The sequence below is a fragment of the Salvia hispanica genome, chromosome 5, assembly GCF_029641045.1.
Source record: "Salvia hispanica isolate PSC_SH4W2 chromosome 5, Shi_PSC_v1, whole genome shotgun sequence".
NCBI lineage: Eukaryota > Viridiplantae > Streptophyta > Magnoliopsida > Lamiales > Lamiaceae > Salvia > Salvia hispanica.
In genome coordinates, this window is record NC_142696.1 from 9386667 (window position 1) to 9414019 (window position 27353).

At 34.8% G+C, this 27353-nt stretch overlaps 4 protein-coding genes across 4 annotated transcripts; all 4 read right to left on the reverse strand.

The window, feature by feature from the left end:
* Window positions 1-746: 746 nt before the first annotated feature.
* LOC125198723 (protein FAR1-RELATED SEQUENCE 5-like) lies at window positions 747-2299 on the reverse strand. Its single transcript, XM_089059056.1, has 2 exons — window positions 1285-2299; window positions 747-1181 (listed from the first exon to the last, which is right to left on the reverse strand). The coding sequence occupies exons 1-2, from the start codon at window positions 2297-2299 to the stop codon at window positions 793-795; spliced, it is 1404 nt and encodes a 467-aa protein (XP_088915182.1). The 3' UTR covers window positions 747-792.
* Window positions 2300-9514: 7215 nt separating this feature from the next.
* LOC148924329 (uncharacterized) lies at window positions 9515-16422 on the reverse strand. Its single transcript, XM_089059381.1, has 14 exons — window positions 16241-16422; window positions 15806-15907; window positions 15653-15714; window positions 15326-15547; window positions 14985-15244; window positions 14361-14514; window positions 13835-13944; window positions 13670-13757; window positions 13020-13355; window positions 12862-12936; window positions 12152-12711; window positions 11683-11791; window positions 11384-11563; window positions 9515-9910 (listed from the first exon to the last, which is right to left on the reverse strand). Exons 4-14 carry the CDS (start codon window positions 15488-15490, stop codon window positions 9734-9736), a joined length of 2214 nt encoding a protein of 737 aa, XP_088915507.1. The 5' UTR covers window positions 15491-15547; window positions 15653-15714; window positions 15806-15907; window positions 16241-16422; the 3' UTR covers window positions 9515-9733.
* Window positions 16423-22085: 5663 nt separating this feature from the next.
* Window positions 22086-24122, reverse strand: LOC148924330 (protein CYTOSOLIC ABA RECEPTOR KINASE 4-like). The gene is made up of 7 exons (XM_089059499.1): window positions 23846-24122; window positions 23466-23716; window positions 23270-23396; window positions 22893-23163; window positions 22666-22798; window positions 22517-22603; window positions 22086-22441 (listed from the first exon to the last, which is right to left on the reverse strand). Exons 1-7 carry the CDS (start codon window positions 23940-23942, stop codon window positions 22316-22318), a joined length of 1092 nt encoding a protein of 363 aa, XP_088915625.1. The 5' UTR covers window positions 23943-24122; the 3' UTR covers window positions 22086-22315.
* Window positions 24123-24770: 648 nt separating this feature from the next.
* Window positions 24771-26262, reverse strand: WCRKC1 (WCRKC thioredoxin 1). The gene is made up of 5 exons (XM_089058539.1): window positions 25903-26262; window positions 25735-25809; window positions 25582-25648; window positions 25331-25348; window positions 24771-25093 (listed from the first exon to the last, which is right to left on the reverse strand). The coding sequence occupies exons 1-5, from the start codon at window positions 26205-26207 to the stop codon at window positions 24995-24997; spliced, it is 564 nt and encodes a 187-aa protein (XP_088914665.1). The 5' UTR covers window positions 26208-26262; the 3' UTR covers window positions 24771-24994.
* Window positions 26263-27353: the final 1091 nt, after the last annotated feature.

A 27353-nucleotide genomic window follows, 5' to 3' on the forward strand; every position in this document is an offset into this window, starting at 1 on the left:
GAGTAATTGACATAGTATGTAACGTAATTGAAATGGGTCTATACGTAGTTGACATGACTTATAATTTTTGTTGACATGATTCAATTTGTAGTTAAAATACTATGTAATATAGTAGACATGCTTGTATGTGTAGTTGACACGGCTCTAACGTGTAGTTGACATGAATTTTATGTACCGTTGAAACGATATGCACAAAATTTGATATAATTGTAAAACTAATATAGTTGACGTGGATTGTACGTGTAGTTGATATGGCTTAAAACATAGTTGACATGACTAGTATATGCCGTTGACACGAAGTTCACCATAGTTGACATAATTATATTAGTTGTTGACATGGCTACTACGTATAGTTAACATGGTTTGTAACATAATTGACATAACTTATACGTGTAGTTGACACGATATGTAGCGTAGTTGACATGACTGGTATGTGCCGTTGACACGATGTGCATGATAGTTGACATAATGTTGACATGGCCAGTATATATAGTTGACTCAATTTTTAAGTGGTTGACATGTGCACATTAAAAACATGAAGGAGCATGAAAGCAAGGCATGTCCAACTTGTATTGAAATGTCAACAACTTATAACCAAATGTCAACACTTTGTATAAAGGTGTACAACTCAGAAAACAAATCTTAAAATTAAAAAAACAGAATCATAAATAGATTTCAATAGAGATGAAAATCAGATATAAACAACAAATGAGAAAATGTCAATAATTTGTAGTCTATGTCAACAAATAAAAAAAAAACCCTGACTATTAAAAAAAACAATCATGTCTCCTTTCAGCCACAACTTCTAGCATTATGATCAGTAACTTTGTGACACTTTCCACAACGCCTATGAGGTTTATTTGCCTTTTCAATTGCTTTCTCTATGCTTGACTTAATCCTGCTTTTCTTGTCACTTGCACCTCCTTTTGTACTAACCACATCTGGAGCATGGACAGTTATTTCTTCAGGAACAGCAATACCATATATGTTCATGATTGAATCATTTTTATCAAGAGAAGACGATCCAGCACAGTCATCTTTAAAGATTTGAGGACCAATACCCGCAAGCAAATTATCCAAAGCAATCAAATGATCTTTATTTCTAAAAGCACGCTGATATAGACCAAAGTAACGACCATGACACCTGTTAGCAATCTGTAGTTTGTCATCTTTGTTAGAACCTGCGCACATATAAAATGTCAACAGCATATATAAGATGTCAACAGCTTAAACAACACATGCTAAAACTTAAACTGAAATATCTATAGAAAACAGTTTGCAGACCTCTGTCAGACGCACTTTCATCAATTGTGAGACCATGAACTGCCTTTAGTAATTCACTTTTAAGCCAACGGTTGCCAACATATTTCTCTGGAATATTGTTGACATCTTTGTTTCTGAGGATGAAAAAAAGGTGGCTGCATAGATAACCACACCTTAAAAATAGTTTACACTCACATTCATATGACTCAGTCTCTATCTCATGTCTAACTGTAAAGATCTTCTTTCTAGCATCAGAAACTTTGAAGACCTCGATGTTCTCCAATGTGGACATGCTAATCATCCGACAACTCTTATCAGCCTCAACAATCAAATCTTGTACCACTCTAAACATCCTATCTGTGTAAACAGATCCCAATTGCTTCTCAAATGCTAAATCAGTGACATATTTTGGAGTGATTACAGAATCATAATAGTCGAGCCTTTCAGTTTGATTCCTTTGAGCATCAATGGCATTGTTATACTGAAGAGTGAAATCAGCAAAATTGAACAACGGTTTCGAGTACCTCTTAAAAAAACTGCTTTCAGATTCTGAAAGAGATGTTGTTCTCATTAAAGAACCCATAGGAACATCTCTAAAGAAGGCTGGGATCCACATCTGTCTGATCAAAAACATATCCTTAAACCACTTATGATCTTCTACACTATATTTTTCAACAATACTAGTCCATAATATATCAAACTCATCTGGATCTAACAACTCTGACCAAACACAAGACTTAAACTCCTTACTAAACTTTTCTCTATCAGAAATTGATTTAGGTATCTTCTCAAATAACTTGCTCATAATATGCCACATACACAAACGATGCCTTGTACCGGGTAATACTTTCTCAATAGCAAGCCTCATTCCCCAATCTTGGTCAGTAATTATGATTCTTGGAGCAACACCCATGCATTCAACAAATACAGTGAAAAGCCATGAAAATGCATCACAATTCTCACCGGATACAAAACCAGCTCCAAATGCAATAGGACACCCATGATTGTCTTTCCCAGTAAATGGACCAAACACCATACGATACCTATTGAACAAATACATCAACACAAAACATCAATAATGTCAATTATAGATATATGCTATGTCAACTATTAAATCAGAAATGATGCAAAGTACAAATGTATCATATGTCAGCTACCATGTCAACTACCATCTATGTCAACTAATAAGTATAATAAATAAACTACTTGTTTGTTGAATATGTTGTATCAAATGCTACAACATCTCCAAACATGTGGTAATGCTTCCGAGACTCAGCATCAGACCAGAATAAGCTCACTAACTTATTATCTTCAGATGATAATTGATATTTGTAAAAAAAGCCTTCACAAATTCTCTTCTTCTCTTGCATCTGATTTAGAATCATTTGCACATCCACTTCTTTTAATTTCTCTTTAATATCACGTGAACAATTCCTAACATTAGTCAACGTACACCCAACAACATCATAACCACCGAAAAACTCTTTTAATAAGTTAAAAGTAGAGGTAGGACCGATGTTAGCTTTGGTGCAATCTTCAACAAACTTGTGATGAACATCATTCAAACTCCGATTACCTTTCAAAAATCTCTTATGATCTTTATCAACCATAGTATGATTATGTTCCTCAACAAACTGATGCACTAGGTAATACTTATCACCAAAATCAGAAAAAAACTTAAAACTAATTCTCGCTCCACATCCACATCTTTTCGTTCCACGTCTACGTCTCTTCTTTGAAGATACTTCTTCATCATCAGACACATTACCATCCTCAGATACATTAACATCAACATCCAATGAATCTACCGTATGAAATCCTTGTCTATTGCAAACAATATACTGAAAAATAATAACACCACCACTAGACCTATTCCCAAATCTTCGACAATCAAAACGACACTCCTGAGCATATATTTCATAAAATGAAATTCCTTCCTCAAGAGAAGAAAATTTTTGACCTTCATAAGGCCTTAACTCAGGCTTGCAAATTGGAATAACAGACCCTACAACATAGAATATTTACCCAAGAACATAAATCATGTCAACAGATTTTCAAGTCATGTCAACAGAGAATAAATCAACAACATAACAGCTTTAGTTATCTCTAAAGAGGTGGCTGCACTCTTGTAAAATTCTTAGACAATTATTATAAGTTATGTAAGCCAAAATATCAGAATAGACTTCAAATTACAAGGATCAAAATGTCCAGATTAATGAAACAGAAAGTGAACAAAGAGCATGACAACAACACAGAATATTTACCAAGGAACATAAATCATGTCAACGGATTTTCAAGTCATGTCAACAGAGCATAAATCAGCAACATAACACAAAAAAATCATCTTAATGAAAATCAAACCAAACTACCTTCACCATTCATAAATTATGTCATCAGATTTTCAAGTTACATCAATGCAAATCAAAAGACTTACGTAAATTACCCCTATAGTTATCTCCAAAGAGGTGGCTGCACTATTATAAATTCTTAGACAATTGTTATAAGTTATGTAAGCCAAAATATCAGAACAAGCTTCAAATTACAAGGATCAAAATGTACAGTTTAATTAGTATACACTGATGGAAACACACGATGTCAACAGAATAATTAACAAATACACATAAATCATGTCAACAGAGCATAAATCACCAACATAACACAACAAAATAATGTTAATGAAACAGAAAGTGAACAAAGAGCATAGCAACAACACAGAATATTTACCAAGGAACATAAATCATGTCAACAAATTTTCAAGTCATGTCAACAGAGCATAAATTACCAACATAACACAACAAAATAATGTTAATGAAACAGAATGTCCACAAAGAGCATAACAACAACACAATATTAACAAGTAACATAAATCATGTCAACAGATTTTCAAATCATGTCAACAGAGCATAAATCACCAACATAACACAAAAAATTCATGTTAATGAAAATCAAACAAAACTACCTCCACCATTCGTCGACGTAGACTCAGAATAAGATGAAGAATCCATCAAATAACACTTAGCTGTTGATTATGAACTGAAATCGGACCTGAAGATGAGAAAAAAAAAAAAAACTAATTAGGAACAAATTTAACTGGGCATCAACAAATAAAGGATAAAAACAGAATAAAAGTGGGTATAATCGACCGAAAAACGTCAAAATCAACAGAGAAATCCGTCGAAAATCCGTCGAACTGTTCGTCTGTTTTTCGAAAATTGAAGCACAAATCAGATATCATTGAAATCGTTGAAATCGTCTGAGTCTAATTTCGTGAATCAATAGAATCATAAATCCTTAGAATAGATTCAATCAGTGATAGTATTGAATTGTTAAATTCTCAGCAGAATCGCCGATGCAACATGAATATGATGAAGAACCCTGAATTAAAACGCGAAAAGACCATTATACCCTTTCATATTAAACTAATCTAATAATATTTATTGTGTGGCAAAATCTGGACCACTCATTTAATAAAAATGAGTGGCTGATATTGCATCTCATTTCTCAATTAGCCTAAATAATCTCAATTGATCATGATCCTATGTATATATATATATAGAGTTGTAATCAATGTCGAACCCTTCTTAAAGACCGAACTAGAGAACAAATCTGGGCCATAAGATCTAGTTTTTTGATGAGATATGTTGCCGTGTAAAATTTTTTCGCTCTTCATTACAAGCCAATTTTACTTCATTGTATAGGTTTATTACTTCATTCTGTACGTAATACATTGAAACTACAACATGTTTTTACTTGCTTCAAGAAGGTTTTGAAATGATTCAACATATGTTTCGTTCGAATTCATTGACATGAGTTTTTACTTTATTCACATTAAAAAATGCAATTTATTCAAGTGAATTTATTACTTCATTCAGAAACGTTATTACTTCATTGGATAAGGTTTTTACTTCATTCCAGTAGGACTTCAAATGCTTCTACACATACTTCATTCATATAATTTATTATATTATTCCATGTGTTTATTATACCATATCAGCGTCGTAGCAGTGGTGATAGATAGTGTAGAGAGAAAGTACGGCACCCGACGGCGAAACTGCATTTACGTACTAGAATGAAGTAATAATCCTATTAGAATGAAGTAAAACCCTACCGGATTGAAGTAATATATTCTGGAATGAAGTTAAATATTCGTAACGTGTTAGTATGACTTATTTACCTTCGGATGAATAAAAATAGACCGGTGATGAAGGAGAAAATAATTTATAAATTTGTGAATCTCATCCATAAAAAACTAGATCTAAAAATCCTAATTTGGTATGGTTCGGTCTTTAAGAGTGGGTTTGTGGATAATGGGACTCTATATATATATATATATATATATATATATATATATATATATATATATATAGGGATGTATTCAGGTCAGAACGCTAAGTATAAGTAAAACTCAAAACACTTGCAGTCCATTGGATCATATGATCTAATGGTTAGATTAATGCCACGTGTCATCTAATAATGTAGAATTTTAGACTAATAATGTAGCTAGGATAATAATGTAGCAATTTAGTTGAATAATGTAGCATTTTAGTTTAGAAATGTACAGTTTTAGTCTTATAATGTACATTTCTAGTCTAATAATGTACCTCGCCTAATAATGTAGATTTTTAGTATGATAATGTAACAAATCATAACCATCCAATCTAATGATCCAAGGGCTATGATTTGTGCTGTGTTTTACACTAAGATGCTGTAAGGACCCTAACACACCCCTATATATATATATATATATGTTTGTGTTAAAATGACAACACCGCTTAAGGTAACACCATACCACCAATCCTAGCCAATCATTTGTACACATGGACGAATAATCAGCTGCCATGTGGCAATCATAAAAAATTGCTCAAGGGTAAATTTTCGCGGACTGCAATATCCAATACGCAAGACTGCAATTTTTCTCGCCTGCAATATCTAATACGCTGGACTGCAATCTATAGATTGCAGTCTAGTGTATTGGATATTGCAGTCTAACGTTTATAATATTGCAGTCTAGCGTGGTGTCACAGTGTCATTTTAAGAGTGTTGTCATTTTAACGCATCCCTATATATATAGAGTTGTGATCAATGTCGAACCAATTTTAAAGACCGAACTAGAGACCAAATCTGGGCCATTAGATCTAGTTTTTTTGATGAGATGTGCTGCTGTGAAAATTTTTTCGGCTTCATTACAAGCCCATTTTACTTCAATATATAGGTTTATTACTTTATTCTGTACTTCAAATGCTTCTACACATACTTCATTCCAATAATTTATTACATTATTCCATGTATTTATTAAACCATATTAGCGCCATGGCGTTGGTGATAGATATTGTAGAGAGAAAGAACGGCACACGACGGAGAAACCACATTTACGTACTGGAATGAAGTAAAAACCTACTGGAATGAAGTAAAAACCTACTAAAATGAAGTAAAAACCTACTAGAATGAAGTAATATATTCTGGAACGAAGTTAAATCTTCTTAACATGTTAGTATGACTTATTTACCTTCAGATGGATTAAAATAGGCTCGTGATGAAGGCGAAAATAATTTATAAATTTATGTATCTTATCCATAAAAACTAGATCTAAAAGCCCTAATTTGGTAGGGTTCGGTGATTCGGTCTTTAAGAGTGGATTTGTGGATAATGAGACTCTCTCTCTCTCTCTCTCTCTCTCTATATATATATATATATATATATATATATATATAACGGATACGCTTTTCTCTATAATTGTATGGAAATATTAGTTCACACCCTATATATATATATATAACGGATACGTTATTCTCTATAATTGTATGGAAATATTAGTTCACAAGTAATCTCTATAATTATGCAAAATTATGATTAAATCTAAAAATAACAACTATTCTTGAAACAGAACAATTAGTTAACCTTTATAATTATGGAAATTAATTTTGTAATAAGTCTTGATTTAGGTTAATTGGTTGTTATTCAGTCGGTTAACCGATCCCAAAATTTCATCAAAAAAGTCAAGTTCGGTTACTTAATTAACCGACTCGGTTAGAACTGATAGGTTATCGGTTATAACCGAACTCACCGAATTGAAATGAAAATTATTTATGGTTTTTAATTTTTCATCTACTTTATTATTATTATTATTATTATTATTATTATTATTATTATTATTATTATTATTATTATTATTATTATTATTTACAAGTAATACATAAATTGTTTAGGCACTTTAAAAGACTTAACTTTAAATGATCAAAAATATAAAAACTTTTTTCCAACAATAAGTGAAGGGTTATTCTATTTTTAAAATAGTAATAATGCTTAACCACTTTATTGAATTTGAGAGATCTTATTTATAAAATACTAATATTTAGAAACTTTATAAGATTTGAGATATTATAAGTAACTGATAGTAATACAAATTAAAATGGACTTTTTTGACATTACAATATGAGACTATAACAAAATTTGGAAGTAAATTACAATTTTTTCTATTGTGACGAAGTTTGGAAGTAAAGTACAATTTCTTCTATTATTAATTAAAATATAATTAAAATTAAAATTATTTATGATTTTAATTTTAACTTTTCATCTATTTTTAATTTTTATTATTATTATTATTATTATTATTATTATTGTTATTATTATTATTATTATTATTATTATTATTATTATTATTATTATTATTATTATTATTATTATTATTATTATTATTATTATTGGAGTAAAAGAATGGGGTGAGTTTTACCTTCGGGTGATTGATTTGGTAGTGCAACTGTAGGGCCGAAAAGAGTGACCCTGACTTCGCAGATTTGATTTCCATGAGAAGTGAAGCAAACTTGAGATATGGGTTGTTGAAAGAATTACCTATGAATATGGTTGCTGGAACAATTGTGACATGTCGTCTCTGTTATTGAACAACAATGGTGGAGGTGTATGCTTATGGGGATTTAATCTCAATTAACCCCCAAAATTTCGCTCCCTCAAATTCTCGACATCATTCCTACTTTCTGCAAACACTCCAAAGTGGGTAATTATTGGCTGGAATAAATGGTGATTAATCACCATGATTAGAGTTCAATTTGGTGGAATGGAGGGGATTTCTTGAAGATTTTTGCTGAGGAAGTTACGCTGGAAAAGGAGAAGATTCTTAGTCGCAAATGCTGAAGCATTTTACGTGGAACCAAGGAATAGTGAGCGTTGGGCTCAAGATCATCACCACTTATTTATTCATTAGTTTATAGGCCCAAGGAATTTAATTTGTTGTAATTAAATCAAGCCCAAAAGTTTATTTAGTTATTGGAATCTTGTATTTCACGTAGCCCAAAATCAATTGTGTAAAACAAAACATTGGACTTTATATTTATTAATTTGGGAAGGCCCAAATGTATTATTTTATATTTCCATTCCTTTCAATTAATTAAAGTTAACGGAAAACTCTAATTAATCTCGTCATCCCGTTCCCAAACAAAAGATTAATTCGCCCAACAAAATCCCAAACAATATTTGGTGTTGTTCCAAATATAACTTCCAAGATTAATCCTCGGCTCCAACCACAACGTACACGCATAGTACTTAAATAAATTCCATGAAGATAGAACTATTTCTCTCCACCAATTAATTCATACTATGCAAATATGAAATTAATTCATACTATGCAAATATGAATATTAAATCAAGGTGCGCACTTCCCTTCGCTCAATCCTAAATAATTAATCCCTTGGTGTTATGGCAAGTACTACAAAAATTCATCAACACATCGACTTGATTTATCAATCAAGGTTCGTATATCAAAAAGTTCATAAAAAACCAACTTATTTGAGTTTATGTGCAATTATAAACCCAAAGATTAAAATTCAATGACAAATATCATTACAAGACAGGACCATAAGTTTCTATATCAATGTCTGGGTTTGGATCTCCTGCCGTGCTAACAGCCACAGCAGGCCCCGCTGTTCCATACATGTATTTTTTAATTGGTAAATTATAACATTAAAATATTAGTTTTTTTTATTATAAAACAATTAAATGTGTGCATATTCAGCACAACCCCCCTACTATGGATCTTGGCCCATCAATGTCTAGTCACCAATTTTCAGGTTGTAAGTACTTAAAACGGTTGGCATGATTGAATCTCCTGACTAAAAGATTCATAAACTCGAATTCTCATACAAATTAATAAACGCATCAACACATGTAATGATGTTAGTATAACTAATCATAGCGAAAAGAGCATAAAGAAAAAAGATATTCAAGAAAACAAAAGGTATGTGAAAAGTAAGAACGTGGAATATCAGATTTTCAGTTAAAAATTAAGAATAGGTACAAACTTGCAAGTCATAATATTATAGGGAAAGAAACAGTGAAAGATTTTTACAACCCAGTATCAATGTAAAGCAGATGTGGAGAACAAGCAAGAAGTTAAAGCAAGTATAGAACCCTCTATTCCACTCGATAGTTGGGTTTTGGAGGACATCTCTATAAACCCCTATCCGGTAACTGAGGTATTTAACTCAGCAACAAAACGATGATATGTGTTGTGGTCAGGACTGCTCTTGAAGCCAGGAATGAAATCAGAAAAGAACCTGAGAACTGCAGCTAGATGTTGTGGATCTTTAGAAACATATGCTGCTTCCAGAAACAAAGAGGGCCGAACGGTGGTCACCTGAAACCAACACAATTACAGAGAAGCATCTGATTCAGATGTAAATTGATGAAGTAATAGGAACAGATTTGAGGGAACCCACACGAAGGACAATCCTAATGCACGTAGAGATGTACGAGAAAATACAATGCATTTTGTAACTCGGCCAAATTACGAGGAAGACCACAAATGAAAGGTATACGAAGAGTTCAGATACAAGTCACAGGAATATCAATGCTACAAGTCTAGGGGTAGAGTAGGAAATACAAATAAAGAAAGTCTCCATATCAAAACACACATGGACTTAGCAGATTACAAAGGCATTTCACTTTCAGGGAGTGTATCTTTCATAGTGGCCTCAAGAGAAGCTTAAACAGAGAGATACATTGATACACAACCCGCTGTAGTGTAGTAGTGTTAGTTTGGTAGAGTCCTTTATGCAGTAGATTAGTTAAGTTGTTAGGTTTATCTCCAATTATGTTTATCTTTTGATATATATAGTTTTATTCTGATCAGGAGTCTTTTAGAGTGGACAGGCTTGTCTGCACTGGTCGACGATAAGAAAAAGAGGAATAGTCGACAGAAACAAAGAAGAACGGAAATAAATGTGACAAATAAAAGATAACACTCCTAAAACCAAGAGGCCACACCTCCAAGTAGGATAGAAAGCATATAATGAAGTTGACTAAATTTATGAACACTTGAAACATAAGAAACAAAGGCTTATATATAAGAAACTGACTCCTGGTCTACAAAGCTTCCTAATCAGAGTAAAACTAAAAATCAAAACATAAACATAAGACTCCCTACGTCCCACATTAGTTGGGGCATTTCTTTTTGGCATGGAGATTAAGAAATAAGTATTAGAGGTTAAGACAGAATAAAGTAAAAGATATAAAGAAAGGGTAAAGTAAAAATTCAAAAGATAAACATAAGACTCCCTCCGTCCCACATTAGATGGGGCATTTATTTTTGGCACGGAGATTAAGAAATAAGTATTAGAGGTTAAGTTAAGAGAGAAATAAGGGGTAAAGTAAAAAATGAGAATAAAAGTTTTTGCCAAAAAAGAAATGACTCAACTAACTTGGCACGGCCAACCCGAAATACAACTCAACTACCATGGGACGGATGGATTAGGAGATAAACCTAACAACTCAACCAATCTACTGCACGGAGGACTCTGCCAAACTAACACTATACACTGACTAATAACAAAATACTGCAGCAAGATGCATATCATACAGTTATTTATCTATATGACTATCATTTAAACAAAAAGTGGACATTGTTAATTCGTATTACATTTATCATTTGCAATAAAATTGATGAATTCATACCACATAAAGCCCATTTTGTTCGGGAAGACCATTCTTAGCAGATGTAACAGATTAATTGAAAATGTACAAATATCATGAACATGTGACTGATCAGATGGAAATTACAGCAAACAAATCCTGGTGCAAAAACATTTTGGGTCAGAATAATGAATATTACCTTGTTCTTCCGTGCATAGCGAAGAGCCTCAAGGTAATAACCATCTTGTACAAGGAGTAAAACATAGTCATGGTGCAACGAGAGCTGTCTGAGGATATCCTGGCCCAGCTTCCTAATTTGTTGGTTCTGACGTCCAGAGTCCAGAAGTTGAAGTGCTACTTCTTTGGAAGGCTCAATAATCTGCATCTTACAGCATGTCATTTCAGTCTCCATTTCATGTTCAAGTAATCGTTCTTTTCAATAACTGTCAAAATACCAGATTTTAGTAATTTCTCAAATATAATCAAGCAAAGCGTAACCTTGTTCATGATAAACAATCCAAGTTCAGCATAACGCTCATCCCGGGCCAGGATTTGCACCAACAAGACATAGGTATTGGGATAGACCTTCAATTTTTCCAGACTACAACTGCAACGTACATGGAAGAAAAGGAATGAGACAAATAAACAAGAGAAGACCAGTGTAGTCACCTAAGAAAAAGAAGCCATTGAAGTTATTTAAAGAATGACATGCAACTTTTTGAGCCAACATACAAAAAGGAATTCAGATCAAAATTGGAAGTGTCAATACAAAATAGGACTTTTAAACTGCAAAGTAAAAAAAGGAAAAATCTAGTGATTTCATCAATGGCGCCCAGTTAATCCAATTGGAGTTACATCCAAGTTTAATCAGTGCGTCCTGGTATACTATAAAGAAGCTGTGCAAGTTCTAGTTTACAATAACTTAAAAGATGATACACTCTATGGGGATAAAATTTTCCATGAATACCTTCGAAGAAACTCAACAATTATCGCTGTCAGATAAGATCCATCTCCCATCATCTCTTCCACTATTGGAGAAAACACGTGGCTGTAAAAATCTGCAGGTGAAGTAGCAGCTGAAGAAGTGACTGCAGATTGTTTTCTTTGAGTAGCACTAGAGTTTAACTGGTTGTTAGTAGGCCCATGTGTTTGAGAAGTCCCAGCAGGAAGATCTTCACCTCCTAACAAACCAGGCTCCAACAGATCCCCCGTTTCTGTTTTCTCAATAGATCCGTCTGACTCTGAAGTTGCCACGATAGACCTGTTAGAAGAATCATTCTGAGTGACACTTTCGGGTTCTTGGTTGATGCTTCTAGACACATCAGTTCCAGTGATGGTCTCACCAACAGCTGCATTAGGAGCATTTGATGGTGAAATTTCTTCTGTTATGTTTCTCTTATTATAGCTTCCTGTTTTGATTGCTTGTGAGTATGCTGCAAGTAAGACATCCATAGCCCTGGCAACCATAGGCACAGGCTTCCTTTCCAAAATAATGGTACGCACAATCGCCAGAGACAACTGTTTAGCCTGAAAAAAACAAAAAATGGCAGATCATACGTTGAATGAAGATTATATTGCAACACTGGCAAAATATAACCAAAAGAAATTGGTCTATACATAACTTTGATATCATAAATTTCTTCTTTCAAACACAACAACTAATGGCTGTACTCTAACCTTTTCTGCATCCAATTTCCTTCTTTGTAAGAATTCAAGAATAAGTTGAACTTCTGAGCTACTAGCTGAAATTCCCTGCAAAAGATGAATGATAGATGTAATTACATAAGAGATCAGAAAGTATCAATCTGCGAGATAATCTCAGCTACCAAACTTGCCTCCAAATCCAAACTGATTTTCCACAAAGACCCATTAGAAACATCAAGAACAAGATCAGGTACAAGAAATTGCCAGTGATCTCCATAGATAGTTTCTTCAGTGGCACTCAAATTTTTGGACTCTGACGCCCCAGAAGTTTTGGTAGAAGTATGAAAAGACGCAATGCTAGCTCTAGAATATCCTCTCAAACATAGTGGAAGCGGGGCAGAAATTGGTACTTTTGAATCTGCATATATATCGTATACAATGATAACTTTTGCTTCTGCTTGATGAACTAGTAAAACATTGTCAACAACACTCACAGCAATTCTATTCGAATAAACTGGCAGAGAACCCTGAAATGTGAAAATAAAACATTGTTGCAGAATTCAAAAAATAATTGACTCAGAGAAATGACAAATAAATCTTCAGATACAGTAACAAGATCAATAATAAAGACCAATAAAAATAACAACTTATTACACCTGAAGATTACACATCTATCCAATGTATGGTATCAAAAACTAAAGGCAAGCCCTTTATATAAAATATCAAACCCGAAGGAAGACAATCAGTAAATGCAAAATACAGCCATCTTTTAGGCTGTTAATATATGTAGATTATAAAAGTAACAGAGTTTGAGGGAGGGGAGAATGAGAAAAACACGTACCTGTTGTACTACAGCATCTCTATAGAACCTATATAAGCGAAGTAGCATAGCAACTTTATCAAACTGCAGGCAGTATAACCTGCCATACCTGTAAATCAAGGAAAAATATCAAGACAAGGTTTTAAATCTTGTATCTACCCATTATTCAGGAAAAAAAGAACATACACGGTGATAATATGGACTTCTTCAGCAGCAAGAATAGGGTTACTATTCGCCTCAGGTTTGGTCATCACCATCTCAAACTTAGGTAAGCGGATTATTCCCGCAGATGACAGCTAAACACAGAAATTGCACATTTGTCACAACAATTATATGTATGATACTATGATCCATTAAATAACCTTTTTAGCCAGTACTGTTTTTTGGATAACTATAAGACACCAACTTAACAAAACAAAACTGATACCGGAAAAAGTGAAATAGCATTCTCGTCATGTGTACCACCTTCTACATATACCTTATTAATGTCCTAATAATATGCTACACATCGGTTCCAATAAACACAAAATAAAGAATAAATATGTCAATAGCCCAGGATGCATTCAGATATTACACTCTCAAGTCTCAATTCCACTAATAAACCATCATTAGTATATTACTATATTGACTGGAAAAATTACTATCACTATCGACGAAGCTAGATAGCAAGACAGGAAAGTTTTAGGGTCAGATGCAGGTGAGGACGTCCTACCTGAAAACCAGTAAAACTTTTGCATTGCATTCCTGACGCAAGCAGTACCAACCTGCTTTCATGAGTGTAGATATACCAACTAATGCTCAGTTTCTTAGTCTGGACCAACTGGAGGTTCCGGGACTCAGTACCATATGTGTACAAATCCAGCCCACTGCAGTCACATATGGCTTTAAACAATTGAAATACAGCCATGATATGTGTAAAATAAAAATGCAGAGCACTTTGAGAGCATAAAATCATCCGCTCATAAAGAGAACTTTGAGAGCACAGAAATAAAAATGCAGAGCTGAAATAAATAATACAAACAGCTTCAATTCTGGTGAGACTGCCAGGAAGCAAGTTCATATGTGTAACAGACCTACTAACAGTGGTAAGACCACAGAACACTATAGAATCTTAACACATAAATTGAGCATGAGAATAAGATAGTTTTGACAATATATAAACAGCCACAAATGCTACTTATCCAGATCCAGAGAGAAACTTCCGATCAAGTAGATGAACAGAACCCGATGCTATGTAATTTTCACATATTCATGAATTGTAATTAGTCTAGTCTAAAGGGAACTTTAGTACAGCAATACAAATTCACAGTGGCCAACAAGGATTTGAAGAAGTTACCTTGTTTTCACAAAAACAACATCACAGGTCGGACAATCAGTCCAAAAGAACCCCAGAATGCTTTCTGACTCAGGCCTACACTTTTGACTAAAAGTATCTCCAGTATCTTTGTTCCAAATTTGGATCTCGTGACTTGATCGTTGAATAGCCAAAAGCTTGAGATCCAATGAATATCGAATAGAAAGGACTGGTCCTTCACTTATTTGATCAGATGAGGGAGCAGCATAAGGATTATATGTAGCAGTTTTCCATGAAAATACCTACATATGAACATTGTATAATATTTAGCTGAAATCAACAGATGTAAACCCGGCGTCATGAGTCTGTTCTTAGGTTATTACCTGATTAGGGGTCAGAGCGAGAATCAGTTTATTACCGTCATCATAAAACAAACTCCTTGATGCAGGAACATGGCATCTTAGAGGTGGGTATTGAATATAAACATGAGACAGTGCATTAGATCCACTGGAGTACGAAAGAGCAGAAGAAGATGATTCTCCAGTCATATTATGTAAGTTCACGTTCTTAAGGTTGTCACCCTAGATAACTCGGACCAAGTAGATCTGATGAGATGGGCAGGGAGAGAGGGATGGCAAATGGATGTCATATTTACCAACAAGAATATCGATAAGTAAAAAGTCACATATCATAGACTAAACTAAGCTTACTAAGACAATTGAAGGCTTAACACTCGCTTGATATGTCATATAAGTCAAACCTTCCCTCGGAGCTGATGCACAAACAAAAAATTAGCATATCAAAATAAGAAACTTGTAAACTTAACAGGATAAGAGGAACTATGAGATCTGAACTAGCCATACCACATTCTGCATGCAATTCTTCAACACAACAAATTCTTTTACACACATATCTTTTTCAACTTCTGGAACCCTTGCCGAAACACAGCTACCATATTGTTTGGCCTAAAATGAAAATTGTTATCAACACATAAATTTGTGTCTGCATTTAGTGCGAAATCCACATGTATAAGTGAAAGAAAGAGAAATTGCACATTTGATAGCAACTCTCTTGGGTAGATAATCTATCATGCCATACTAGTAATAAGAAGAAGAATCATCGTGTTTTGCAAAATGCCCAAAATGAAACACAACATTTGGAACTTCAAACATCGGTTCCCCATCAAACGTTGAGATAGGGAAATTCGGCATAAGCCGATTACATAGTTCTCCTCTATGAAAGACATTTACCAAGACTCTTTTCATGATTTGAATACGAATAAGTCAATCGAAACAAACCTGAGCAGAACAATTGAGCAAAATCCGCTTCAGTAAAGACGTTGTAGCATAATTCTTATCCTTCATCACTGAAATTTCAACAGAATCATGAGTGTGCTGTGTAGATATGTGACCAGACCTAGATTATTCGACCATCCCGCTAAAAAAATGTGTAATTTTTCACCAACAAAAAAGAATCTGGAAAACCTTGATAATGACAGAATGGTGATATAGGAGTATTGTTTTTCAGTTCGCCTAACCATCAAACGACAACGTTTCACCAAAATTGACAGAATATGCACGGGAACAACCCAATGGGCTTCTAGCCAAGGGCCCTATAGAAGGCCCATATACGCAATGCTCTATGCCTACCAAACCCGTAATATATCCCCTCCGTCCCACCGTGTCTCATTTGAGTTCGACACGTGTTTTAAAAAATATAGAGGAAAGTTATTGGAAAAAATTGAAAATATATAGTAGAACGTGGGTTTTACTTTTATATATTAGTTTCATAATAATATGTGAATGAAAAATCATTAAAACACGCGTCGTTCTCTTCCTCTCTATTACTTTATTAATTTTGTATTAAAACACGTGTCATTTTCAAAGTTTTTATTTTTCAAAAACATAGGGAATATGTTTTAAAATCGTTACAATAATTCAAATATACAATTGTTAACATTTATCGAATTCGCAATTTAGGAAGATAAGTGAATAAATTTATAAATAAATAATATGATGAAATTCGCAATTTAGCTGAATCGCGAAAAGCGAAAAATGTGAACATATAAGGTCTTCAAATAAATGTCAAAATAAGCTTGATAAAACTTCTTAAAACTACTACCTTCATTCCAGATCAATTTTCCATATTGAATTAATCCATCATAAATAATTGATTTCCTTTTTTGAAAATGTTATTTCTTCACTTTAACTACTACCTCCATTCCATTATATGTAATCAATTTTCCATATTGAATTAATCCACCATAAAGAAAGTGACTAAACTTTTTGGACAAAGTGAGTATTTTTAATCAAAATATTTAAAAGTTGGGTTTGGAGTGTTTTTTCTTTTTAATTCTATTTGTATATAAATATATTAAATATAATAATATAATAATACATCTGTCCCGCATTAAAAGTCACATTTGTTTTTCTGCACTCGTTTTTATCTCTCTCTAATATGGTATCAGAGCAGACCCAAGTCGATGATGGATTTTTTCTCTTTATCTCTTCTCTTGTCTACCCACGTGATAGGAGTCTGATCTGTCATTTCGGCCCACACGTGAGGGCGCGTGTTAAAACTCTTAAATCTTGTCCCACATCGACTTGATGATGATCCTAACTCATCTATATAAGTATTGATAACCATCCCCCTTATTACCATTGACTCATTTCTAATATCTACTTTAACTATTTATTACGATTTTTTTAGAACAGGTGAAAAAAGAAGTGACTCAACTTTTTTGGGATGAAGGGAGTAGGTTTTTTGCGGTATAATGACATTACGGTATATTGTACCGTATTTTGGTATACCATAACAATGCAGTATACCGCAATAACGATAAGGCAATGGTATAAAAAAATTAGCCATAAAGAATTTACAATATATCAAATCTCATCGGTATGATATTTTACCATACCACAATATGCGGTATGACACTCTCGGCACGATATACCATACCGACCCACCCCTAATTAGACCTTAGAACTTCATTAGTATACAATATGGACAGTCAATGGTGATTGCAATAGCATTCTTTTACTATTTCTATTTAACTGTATAAACAACAAATCAAAATTTTAAAAAAAACTACCTTATAAAGAAAAATAAAAAACTGCATTTAATATCTAAAAAGCAAAAAAAAAAAAAAGAATAAAAGAAACAACATAATACTTCCTCCGTACTATGCTACTTGACACACTTCTTTTTAATGGTCATTTTAAAAAAAAGTAAAGTAAGAGGGAGGATAATGAACAAAATAGTTTATCTTACTTTACTTTTTTTATTAAGGATATCAGTTTTAGCAAATTTATCAAATTAAAATTAGTTTTTTTTTTTCAATTTATCTTTTACAACTTTGCATTAACTATATTTAAAATCATACCAAAGGTTATTATATAAATTTAAATTAATTACGATAGCATTTTTGTTATTTTTTTCAAAATTCTCCTTTTATATGTGTATAGGTTGGTTTTTACAAGTTTGCATTAACTATATCATACCAAAAGTTATTACTCCCTCCGTCCCACGATAGATGACACATTTGGAAAATTATATGAGAATTTAGGAGATGTCCACTCCGGGTTGCTTCCATGACTATTTTTGTCTTAATGATGATCAATATATATATTTTTTTCATATTCCTTTGTGATGACTTGAATTTCCGACCTATTGGATATAGAGGAGAAGCGTATCAACTGAAAATTGATCCATCGTTGGGTTGCTTTCACTACTCCAATCAAATAAGTCCCTGAAACTATAATAGCATGTTTTCACTATAACTTGTACTTTCTCCTCCCATATATGTATTTCTTTGTTGGATATCACACTCTAATTGACACATTTCTATAAATGGAACCATCATTATCTCTACTTTACTATCTGATCTTCACTCGATTAATAAAATAAAATTGCACAAAAATCCATACTGAATTTAGAAATTCTCCACTTAAAATGGGATGAAGGCACTAAATAGCAAACCCAACAATTTGCTTAAACCCTACTTGAAGAAAACACTACACCCCGGCAAAAATAAGAGATCAAAACAGCAACATGTTCATCAAATAAACAACACAAAGCCACGTACAATCGATAATGCACATGGCAATTTTAGCCTTTATGTCCTATAATGTACTCCTTCCATGCCATCTAAGAATGAAAGCACCAATTTGTTAAGGAAAAACCTCCCTCAATGATTCCGAGACATCGAAGGCAGTGTCGCCGCGAGAACAACAAGGCAGTCGCGGGCCTGCCCCATCGATCACACCGGAAACTTGAACTTTACAGAAAGGAAAAATTACGCAAAAATGGAAAATAGGTAATTTCATTCATGATTATAAAATAACGATATCTCCCTTTTTATACTAAGGACGATAGGATTGATTCGACCTACATTCGGGAAATAATCAATAAAGAAAACTCAAAATTTGACGATGTTGCCGAAGACGAGGGCGTTGTCGTCTATGACAATGAGGAGGACAATGAGCCTGAAGGGTAAAACCGTCTCCTAGGACTCATGTTTGAGAATGTTAACGGTGTTGGTGTTCTTCCAGTTGAGAAAGATACAACACCAGAGGATAGTATATCTAGCTTGAAAAGTTGTGTCACTAATGGTCCATATATCTCGAACAATTTGCATTGTAGGCTTGGATCTATCCAATACTAGTTCTACAACTGTAGATACTAGCAAGATAAATGATGAAAACTACACGACAAATTTGGCACAAATTCTTTTGGGGTACTACTGTGATGTTTATAATCGTGTTAGCCTCTTGGTGGTTGAAAAGAGTTGGGAAGAGCCTTTACGGATTGATTTCTTGCACAAAAGAGATGATCTAGTTTTCGATGTGAAGAATGCTTCTCTTGATTGTGCAAGCGTGCTGATTGGAGAAATTTTGATTGAGTTAAGATGCTATTTCAATAAAGTACACTCGAGGACGAGTCTTTTTCAAGAATGGGAGTATGATGCAGTAGAAGACAAGACTTGGAGGCTAAGAAAAATATATTTTTTGTTTTATTTATTTCTTAGTTAATAGAATTAGTAGATGGAAAAAATATTAGGAGAATTTGTTTTTCCTTACTAAATTAGGTTTTCCTTTTTGCTTATTCGCTTATTTTCTTATTTTTGCTTATTACTACCTCCGTCTCCCAAAATTTGCTACACTTTGACCCGACACGGGTTTTAAGAAATGTAATGGAAAGTGAGTTGAAAAAGTTGGTGGGACGTGGGTCCTACTTTTAAAGTATTAGTTTTATAATAAAATGTGAGTAGGAATGAGTTAGTGGAATATGGGGTCCACTACCAAAAATGGTAAAAGTGAAGTGTATCAAATTTTTAGGGACGGACCGAAATGGTAATATGTATCAAATTTTCAGGGACAGAGGTAGTATCTTTTTAGTTATTTTCTTTCCATAAGTTTAGGATTTCCCTAGCCTATATAAAGGCATCATTGTTGATCTTAAATGACAGACTTTGATTATTTAATTTTACATGGAGTGTTTATACTCTTTAAGTTCTCAATTAGTTTGGATTCTTTATTACCAGTTCAGTCATTCTCATACTTCTTCGTTCATTTGCATCATTGAGCTTATAAACCCAAAGCAAAATAACTTAACAAAAAAATCCTTTGCTTAAATAAAACATGCTACCAGGTAGTCCGTCTAATGGGAGGCTAAGTTTCCATATTTAACTGCCTTCCTAGATGCCCTCTTCGGTCTTGGGCTCTTCACAGCCTCGACTACTTCCACTCTAGTTGTGTTGTTGGCATCATACTGCAACTGTTCCGGTTCCTCTACTAATGATTCACGGATTGGCAGAAAAACTATTCCTTTTAGTTTGTCTAATACATTTCTATTTTTGTAAACAATAAAATAACTTTCTTTTTTCTAATTAATATATCCAACAAATTTCCTCTCTCCAACTAAAATATTCAACTCTCTTTCTCTCTTCATTTAATACTCACACCTACCTTTTATCTCTCCAATTAAATACATTAATCATCAACTTCTAAAATCTCATGTCAACTAAAAAACATGTCATCTTAGCTGGGATAGAGGGATACTAAAGATGTTTTGTGGATCGGGTATGGATTTTACACATGGGAAAGAATGTCAATCTACCTGCATGTCTCGAAATCCTTGATCTGCATCTTCCAAAACCTAAATTTACATCCGCCGAAGTTCTTCACAATAAGCTTCCCATCGATCCTCATCGTAATTTTTGTCTGAGATTCTCGACATTAGTTGTTGGGAAATAAGAACAAATACTAAGACATGCGTTTTCAATGGGTGAGTAGTTCTAGGCAAAATTGGGAGCACTAATTCTACTCACACTAGAAAACATATCCCAGAGGGGGTAGTACTACCTCTGTTCGCGAATAAGAGTCTCGTTTTCCATTTTAGTCTGTATGCGAATAGGAGTCCCGGTTCACTTTTACCATAAATGGTAATCGGGTCTCACATTCCATTAACTCATTTCACTCACATTTCATTTAAAACTAATATATACAAGTGAGATCCCTATTCCACTAACTTTTTACCAAGGAATGAGACTCCTAATGACGGACGGAGGGAGTATATTCTAAGGAAACAAATTATAGATACACTAGGAAGCATATTGTCTTTATTTACGCCATTTAAGACTATATTTAACACATACGCATCATATCGAACTCGGTTAACAATTCTTGTGTAAAAAATAGACAAATTTGTAAATAACACGAGTTTTAATGCGCGATTGATAATGTAAGAGAAAGATGGGAAGAAGTAAGAGAGAGAGAGAGAAAAAAGAGTGGAAGAGTTTTAATGGAATGTGTGGTCCATATTATTAATGGTACGTAATTGATTGAAAACCTTCCATGTTTAGACTTGGTCTAACTTTGGGGGGACATCCCAAAATAGTAAAATTAGTCTATTTTTTTTAGGACGGATGTAGTATTTGTGATAACTGTATTTATTTCCCGATTACATAAACATTACCTAGTTCAACCATTTAGTTGAATGTCAAACTAATAAGACATTCTTGGTTTGTATACCAACTGGAAAACTACTGGACTCATATCATAGTGTTGTAGAACATTTGTGTCAAGTGTCACAATGTTTGTAATGTAAAAATTATTGGATGGAGTCAGTCCAAGTCGGCCAAAATCACGATATATATGTAGCAAATACAATACGAGTTTACACTTCGAATCTACTATGCCACATAATAAACTCTTTGCTTCTAAACATTATGGCTGCTAAACTTTGTTGGTTTATAACAACGACAGTAGATTCATCTTCGTGCGAGGTGTTACATCGTACCACTGCTGAAGCAACAACTATTGTTACATAGGATTCTCTCAAGTAGATGAACAACTTAGTGTTACACTCAAAACTCATGTATGAGAATCAGGTGCAGCTGGTTTAGCATTTAGAAGCGGCTGCAATGCCTTTACCACTATAGTCATGTTTGGCCGGAAATCTGCTTCATACTGCACGCAAAGTGCTGCGACGGCAGCCATCTGAAAATGGACAAACATCTTCTTGCATTCATCATAATGTAATAGAGAGACAGAGAGAATAGTGTGTTTCTAGACCTTAGCAATAGCCTTTGGTGGAAAATCTTCTTGTAGCTTGGGATCAACACATTGCTTCACCTTATCTTCACTCAATCTTGGAGTTGCCTGGAGATTTAAAGGTTAATTTATTTCGAAGCACACACCAAAAACAATAAAGAAATACTGACCCAAGTGACAAGACTCTGCTGGCCTTTAGGCATGGTGTGGTCTACTGGCTTCCTTCCAGTGAGGAGTTCGAGAAGCACGACCCCGAAGCTATAGACATCGCTCTTCTGAGTTATCTGCCCTGTCATTGCGTACCTGGTCAAATCACCACACAATTCGAACTATTCAGCCCTGTCAACTGAATCTAAACACCGAATCAATCAATCAATCAATCAATCAATCAACTGACTCTGGAGCGTGGTAACCGAATGTTCCAAGGACTCTTGTGGAGTGCAGCCTGGCTGCCGAGTCTGAGGACGAGCTGGTGCTGAAGTCAGCAATCTTGGAAACGAAATCGTCAAACAGAAGCACGTTGCTTGATCTAACATCGCGATGAACGATTGAAGGCTGACACTTTTCGTGCAGGAATTCAAGCCCTTTTGCAGCCCCCAATGCAACCTTCACTCTCTGATACCATGTTAGAACAGGCCCAGGCTCAGCTCCTTGCACTCCTTTCCTACCTTCAACAACATTTTCACACAAGAATAACTATCTAAAAAAAATTCAAGATTTCAACTCCACCAATTCATGTTACACACACACATATATATATATATATATATATACCATGCAACACATCATGTAAAGTTCCCATTGTAGCATACTCGTAGGCAAGAATTCTTGTATTTTCTTCGAGGCAGTACCCGAGCAGTGCACAAAAATACTCATTCTTGAGCCGGGACACCATAGATATCTGCAGAGAGCAAGCTCGTTCAGTTCAGTGCAGCCTCGAGCCTATTCCAAAGATTAAAACCATTTTCACCTGGGCTGGGAAGTCGTCAGAGTCTGGCTCGGCTGACGCGGTGTCTAGCTTCTTGATGGCTACTTCACGGCCATCGCTGAGCTTGGCGTAGTAGACGCGGCCGTAGGAGCCCTCTCCGATCAAGGCCTTTGTTCCAAAATCATAAGTCAGCTTATTCAGCTCACCCAACGACAACGCTGGTATTTCGATAGGCAGCGCTTTCTGCGGTGGCCCGTTTCTCGCACCAGACCTCGGCTCTCCTCTGCCATTGCCTACACATTATATTAACATGAGAGACAGCCAGATGCCCGCAGGGGCAGCGCAGTTGGTTCCAGAAGGGCAGAGTGGCAAGAATGAGAGATAGACAGATATGCGGATGGGGACTATCCATACGTACGTACCTCCACCGGCGCCAGCATAGGGAATGCCAGCCTTAGGCGGAGCAGTGGATACGGGCGGAGGATTAGGCTCCTCCTCTGCTCCTCCGCAACACCACATTCTACAAATCCGAGGGTGGATGGATATGTTTAGCTTACGCAAACGTCGTTGTTATCGACGCCCACATTTGCTATCTCTTATGTTATGACCCTGTATTCCTACAACATGTGACATGTAACAAATGAGGAAAAACATTGATTTTAAATCAGAAGAAATCACGACCAAGAATCAAGAGATGGAATCTTAAAGATGAGCAGAAAATGGAGGGAAAGAAGATGTGAGTTTTTTCTGTTTTTTCTGTTTTGTTTTAGCGACAAACACGCATACATAAACCGCTTACACATGACAACAAAAAATATTCAAATACTACAAGTTTTTTGGTTTGATTAAATTTCTGGACATGCCTCATTTTTATTGGAAGTTATTGGATATTAATTCTATTTACGGTAAGTCACAAATGCAACATTAAAAAAATTCAAATGTACTGAGGTTCAGTTGAGCAATTTATTCCCATCATAAATGATTTTCATTTACCTATCCAATATTGAAAATCATAATCGTGCCATGGAAGATGATGACCAGGGAGTCGTAGTGCAACGGTCACATAAGAATCTTGAACCTCTGTTTAATACGAAGTGGTTTGTGACTGGTGATTATCTTTTCTCCGGCAAATGTGAATTGTGTGTGTTGTGCTTGTATGATTCTGCAGTTGAGAATGCTCGTTTACTTGAGTTGAATCTTGTTTTAAAATGCAAAGGGTGTGCGTAGTGTCGGCTTGTTGGGCCGAATTGCGAATGTTTTGATGAGAAAGTGTGGTTTTGTGAACAACATAATGTACTTTTCTATGTTCTCCAGACCACTTGCTTCAGCTTGTTTTACAATATAGACTCTTGCAAACTCTGTCTTTTCGGAATCAACTGCGATGTCCCTGCGAACTTGTTTTACAATATAGACTCTTGCAACTCTGCCCTTCCAAAACTAACCGCGCTGCCATGCAGGCTTGTTGTACAATATAGATCATGTTGATATTGGGGGTGTTTAAGGAAGTATTTACATGACATTTACACGTAACAAAAAGCAAAAAAAAGGCAGTAAAATGGTGTGTGATTGGTTTACTCAAAGTCAAGTATCATCTGCCTGACTTCTTCAATGACAAGCCACGCCTTGTGCCCACCTATCACTTCCGCCTTCATCTCCCCATCTTTCCACAACTGCCCAAAACACCTCTTTCACAATTCAAAACAACACAACATAGGAGTATATCATCCACTCCTTCCATCCCAATAAGTATGAAACATTTGGTTTTCAGAACGAGATTTTATGTAGTGTTATTTTATGAGTTAATAAAGAAAGAGGAAAAAGTAGAGATAATGTTATTTTTATTTTAGGAAACGTTTCATATTTAATGGGACAAAGAGAGTACTACTACTATTTGTGTAAGCTCTAACCTGAATGGTCGGCATTTTCTTCACGAGGGCGGCCGTCAAAAATCAAGTCTTTGTTAGTCATCAAATTAAAAAAGGTAACTATCTTGGTAGATGGAATGAAATGTGATCCTACTTCGATTCGATTCATTTGCTTGCTATGATGGAATGAAGGAGAGAATGGAACACAAAATGTAAAAAAATGATCATTCCATTCCATCGTACCAAGAAGTATATATGTATGCAATGCAAAACTCGGAATGTAATTCACATACTGATACGTTTCCACGCTTCACCAACGATTGAGGCACGTTGTTCACGTCTACATAGTAGAATTTCATCCTACAATGTCAAACAAATGTATGCAACTTCATCATCTAATTAAGATGGAGGTAGCAAAACATAAACAATTCATATAACTAACTCACTTGGTATCAAATTCAGCAGCTAACTTCTCCAATTTTGGTTTCAGAAATATGCATTTTCTGCACCAGGTTGCCATCCTGTCAATATTTTCCAAACACAATCAAATACTCAACACAAATTATGGTGTGTGTGTGTGTGAGAGCAATCAAAGGGGGGAGAGAGAGAGAGACCAATCAACGAGAAGGGGCTGAGACAGCTCTTTAGCAGATTCCAAAATCCGATCAAAGTGCTCGCTATCTTGAATTGGCTCCATCTCCACAGATGAAGGCTTTGACAGTTCAGGCCAAAACGCCCAATTTCTCAAATCTCTCTTTGCTCGTTTTCTGCACTCGTTTCTGCTGCGATCCAAACCCAAACCCGAACCCAACCCATTTGGTTTTACCCAGATCGAACCGCTCCACAACTGTTGCTGCTGTGCCTCCTTTTGGTAGATTTCTCGGTACAGAATGTGTGAATTCGGTGACAAAATTGACATGTTTACGAATCTAGTCTTTCGTTTTGAGCAGCCAAGCTATTGGAGATAAGATTTTATGCGTCAGCACACATAATAAAGCGCAATATCTCTGTTCTAATTTTAGATATTTTCCATTCGTCAAACCTTATTTTATCGTTTTCTGTTTACGGATTTTAGGAAGAGTTAAGTGGATTAGTTAAAGACAAAAATGTTGTAGATTTGTACTCCAGTTCAATATTTTAATAAAAAAAAAGAAAATGAAAATGTACATTTTTAATATGTCAAACTAAAAATAAAATATTGATATCTTAAATAAAACAGAGAGAAATTTCGAATTAATATTTTATTTTATTAATTCTATTTGTAGTCAGTGAATTTCACATTTTATTAACTAATTTTTATTCACAATTATTATAAAATTAATATTTAAAAATAAAGTCTATATTTTACTACCTTTTCCTATCTCTTATTTTTATAAAATCAAACAAATTTTTAAAGCCTACACCTATCAGATATGGGATATCCATTGAAGGACATAGTATATTTTAGAGTATCTCCAATGCAAATAGGCCAGTCATAGGTCAGCCACTCTCTCTCTCTGTCACGTCAGCAGCACTAAAAATCCACCTGCCATATCAGATTTAGGTCAGCCATAGGCCAGCCGCAATAAAAATAATTCAAAAAATACTACATTTACGGAATTAAAATTACGATTAAATTACGGAATTAAATTTACGAGACATATACGAGAAAATTCATTAATTGCATTAAAAAAGGTACATAGATAAAAAAAAATTACATAATAAAGAAAAAAAACTATCGCCGTACAGTCCTCCGTGCCCACAACTCTTCAATTATATCCTTTTGGAGTTGAATATGAGCATCCACTTGGCGCATGTCGGCAAATTCCTTGAGGCGGTCGGCTTCATCGAGAGGTACCCCACGTCGTACGCTAGGGGTGGCCGTTCCGTGGCTTGGACCGGCTTCATCGTCATTGGCCCAACTAGTCAGTTGTACGCCTTCGTCTTCGACGATCATGTTGTGCAGGATAATGCAGGCGTACATTATTTGGGAAACGCATGTGACATCCCACAAATGCGTTGGACCCTTAATTGCCGCCCATCGAGACTGGAGCACACCAAATGCGCGCTCCACGTCCTTGCGCGC

Bases quoted from the DNA above. Each gene is read 5' to 3' on its own strand.
- LOC125198723 (XM_089059056.1), bottom strand. From the start codon at position 2,299: ATGGTGTTTGGTCCATTTACTGGGAAAGACAATCATGGGTGTCCTATT. The intron at 1,182-1,284 runs GTCTGCAAACTG...ATATGTGCGCAG, and splicing joins TGAAAGTGCGTCTGACAGAG to GTTCTAACAAAGATGACAAA.
- LOC148924329 (XM_089059381.1), bottom strand. From the start codon at position 15,490: ATGACTGGAGAATCATCTTCTTCTGCTCTTTCGTACTCCAGTGGATCT. The intron at 12,937-13,019 runs GCAAGTTTGGTA...CATCTTTTGCAG, and splicing joins AAATCAGTTTGGATTTGGAG to GGAATTTCAGCTAGTAGCTC. The intron at 11,792-12,151 runs GTATTCATGGAA...TGTACGTTGCAG, and splicing joins ATTGTTGAGTTTCTTCGAAG to TTGTAGTCTGGAAAAATTGA.
- LOC148924330 (XM_089059499.1), bottom strand. From the start codon at position 23,942: ATGTGGTGTTGCGGAGGAGCAGAGGAGGAGCCTAATCCTCCGCCCGTA. The intron at 23,397-23,465 runs GTGAAAATGGTT...TGCTCTCTGCAG, and splicing joins CTGACGACTTCCCAGCCCAG to ATATCTATGGTGTCCCGGCT. The intron at 22,799-22,892 runs GTCAGTTGATTG...TGATTTGACCAG, and splicing joins TTCGGTTACCACGCTCCAGA to GTACGCAATGACAGGGCAGA.
- WCRKC1 (XM_089058539.1), bottom strand. From the start codon at position 26,207: ATGTCAATTTTGTCACCGAATTCACACATTCTGTACCGAGAAATCTAC. The intron at 25,810-25,902 runs GTCTCTCTCTCT...AAATATTGACAG, and splicing joins CAGCCCCTTCTCGTTGATTG to GATGGCAACCTGGTGCAGAA. The intron at 25,649-25,734 runs GTGAGTTAGTTA...TTGACATTGTAG, and splicing joins GCTGCTGAATTTGATACCAA to GATGAAATTCTACTATGTAG.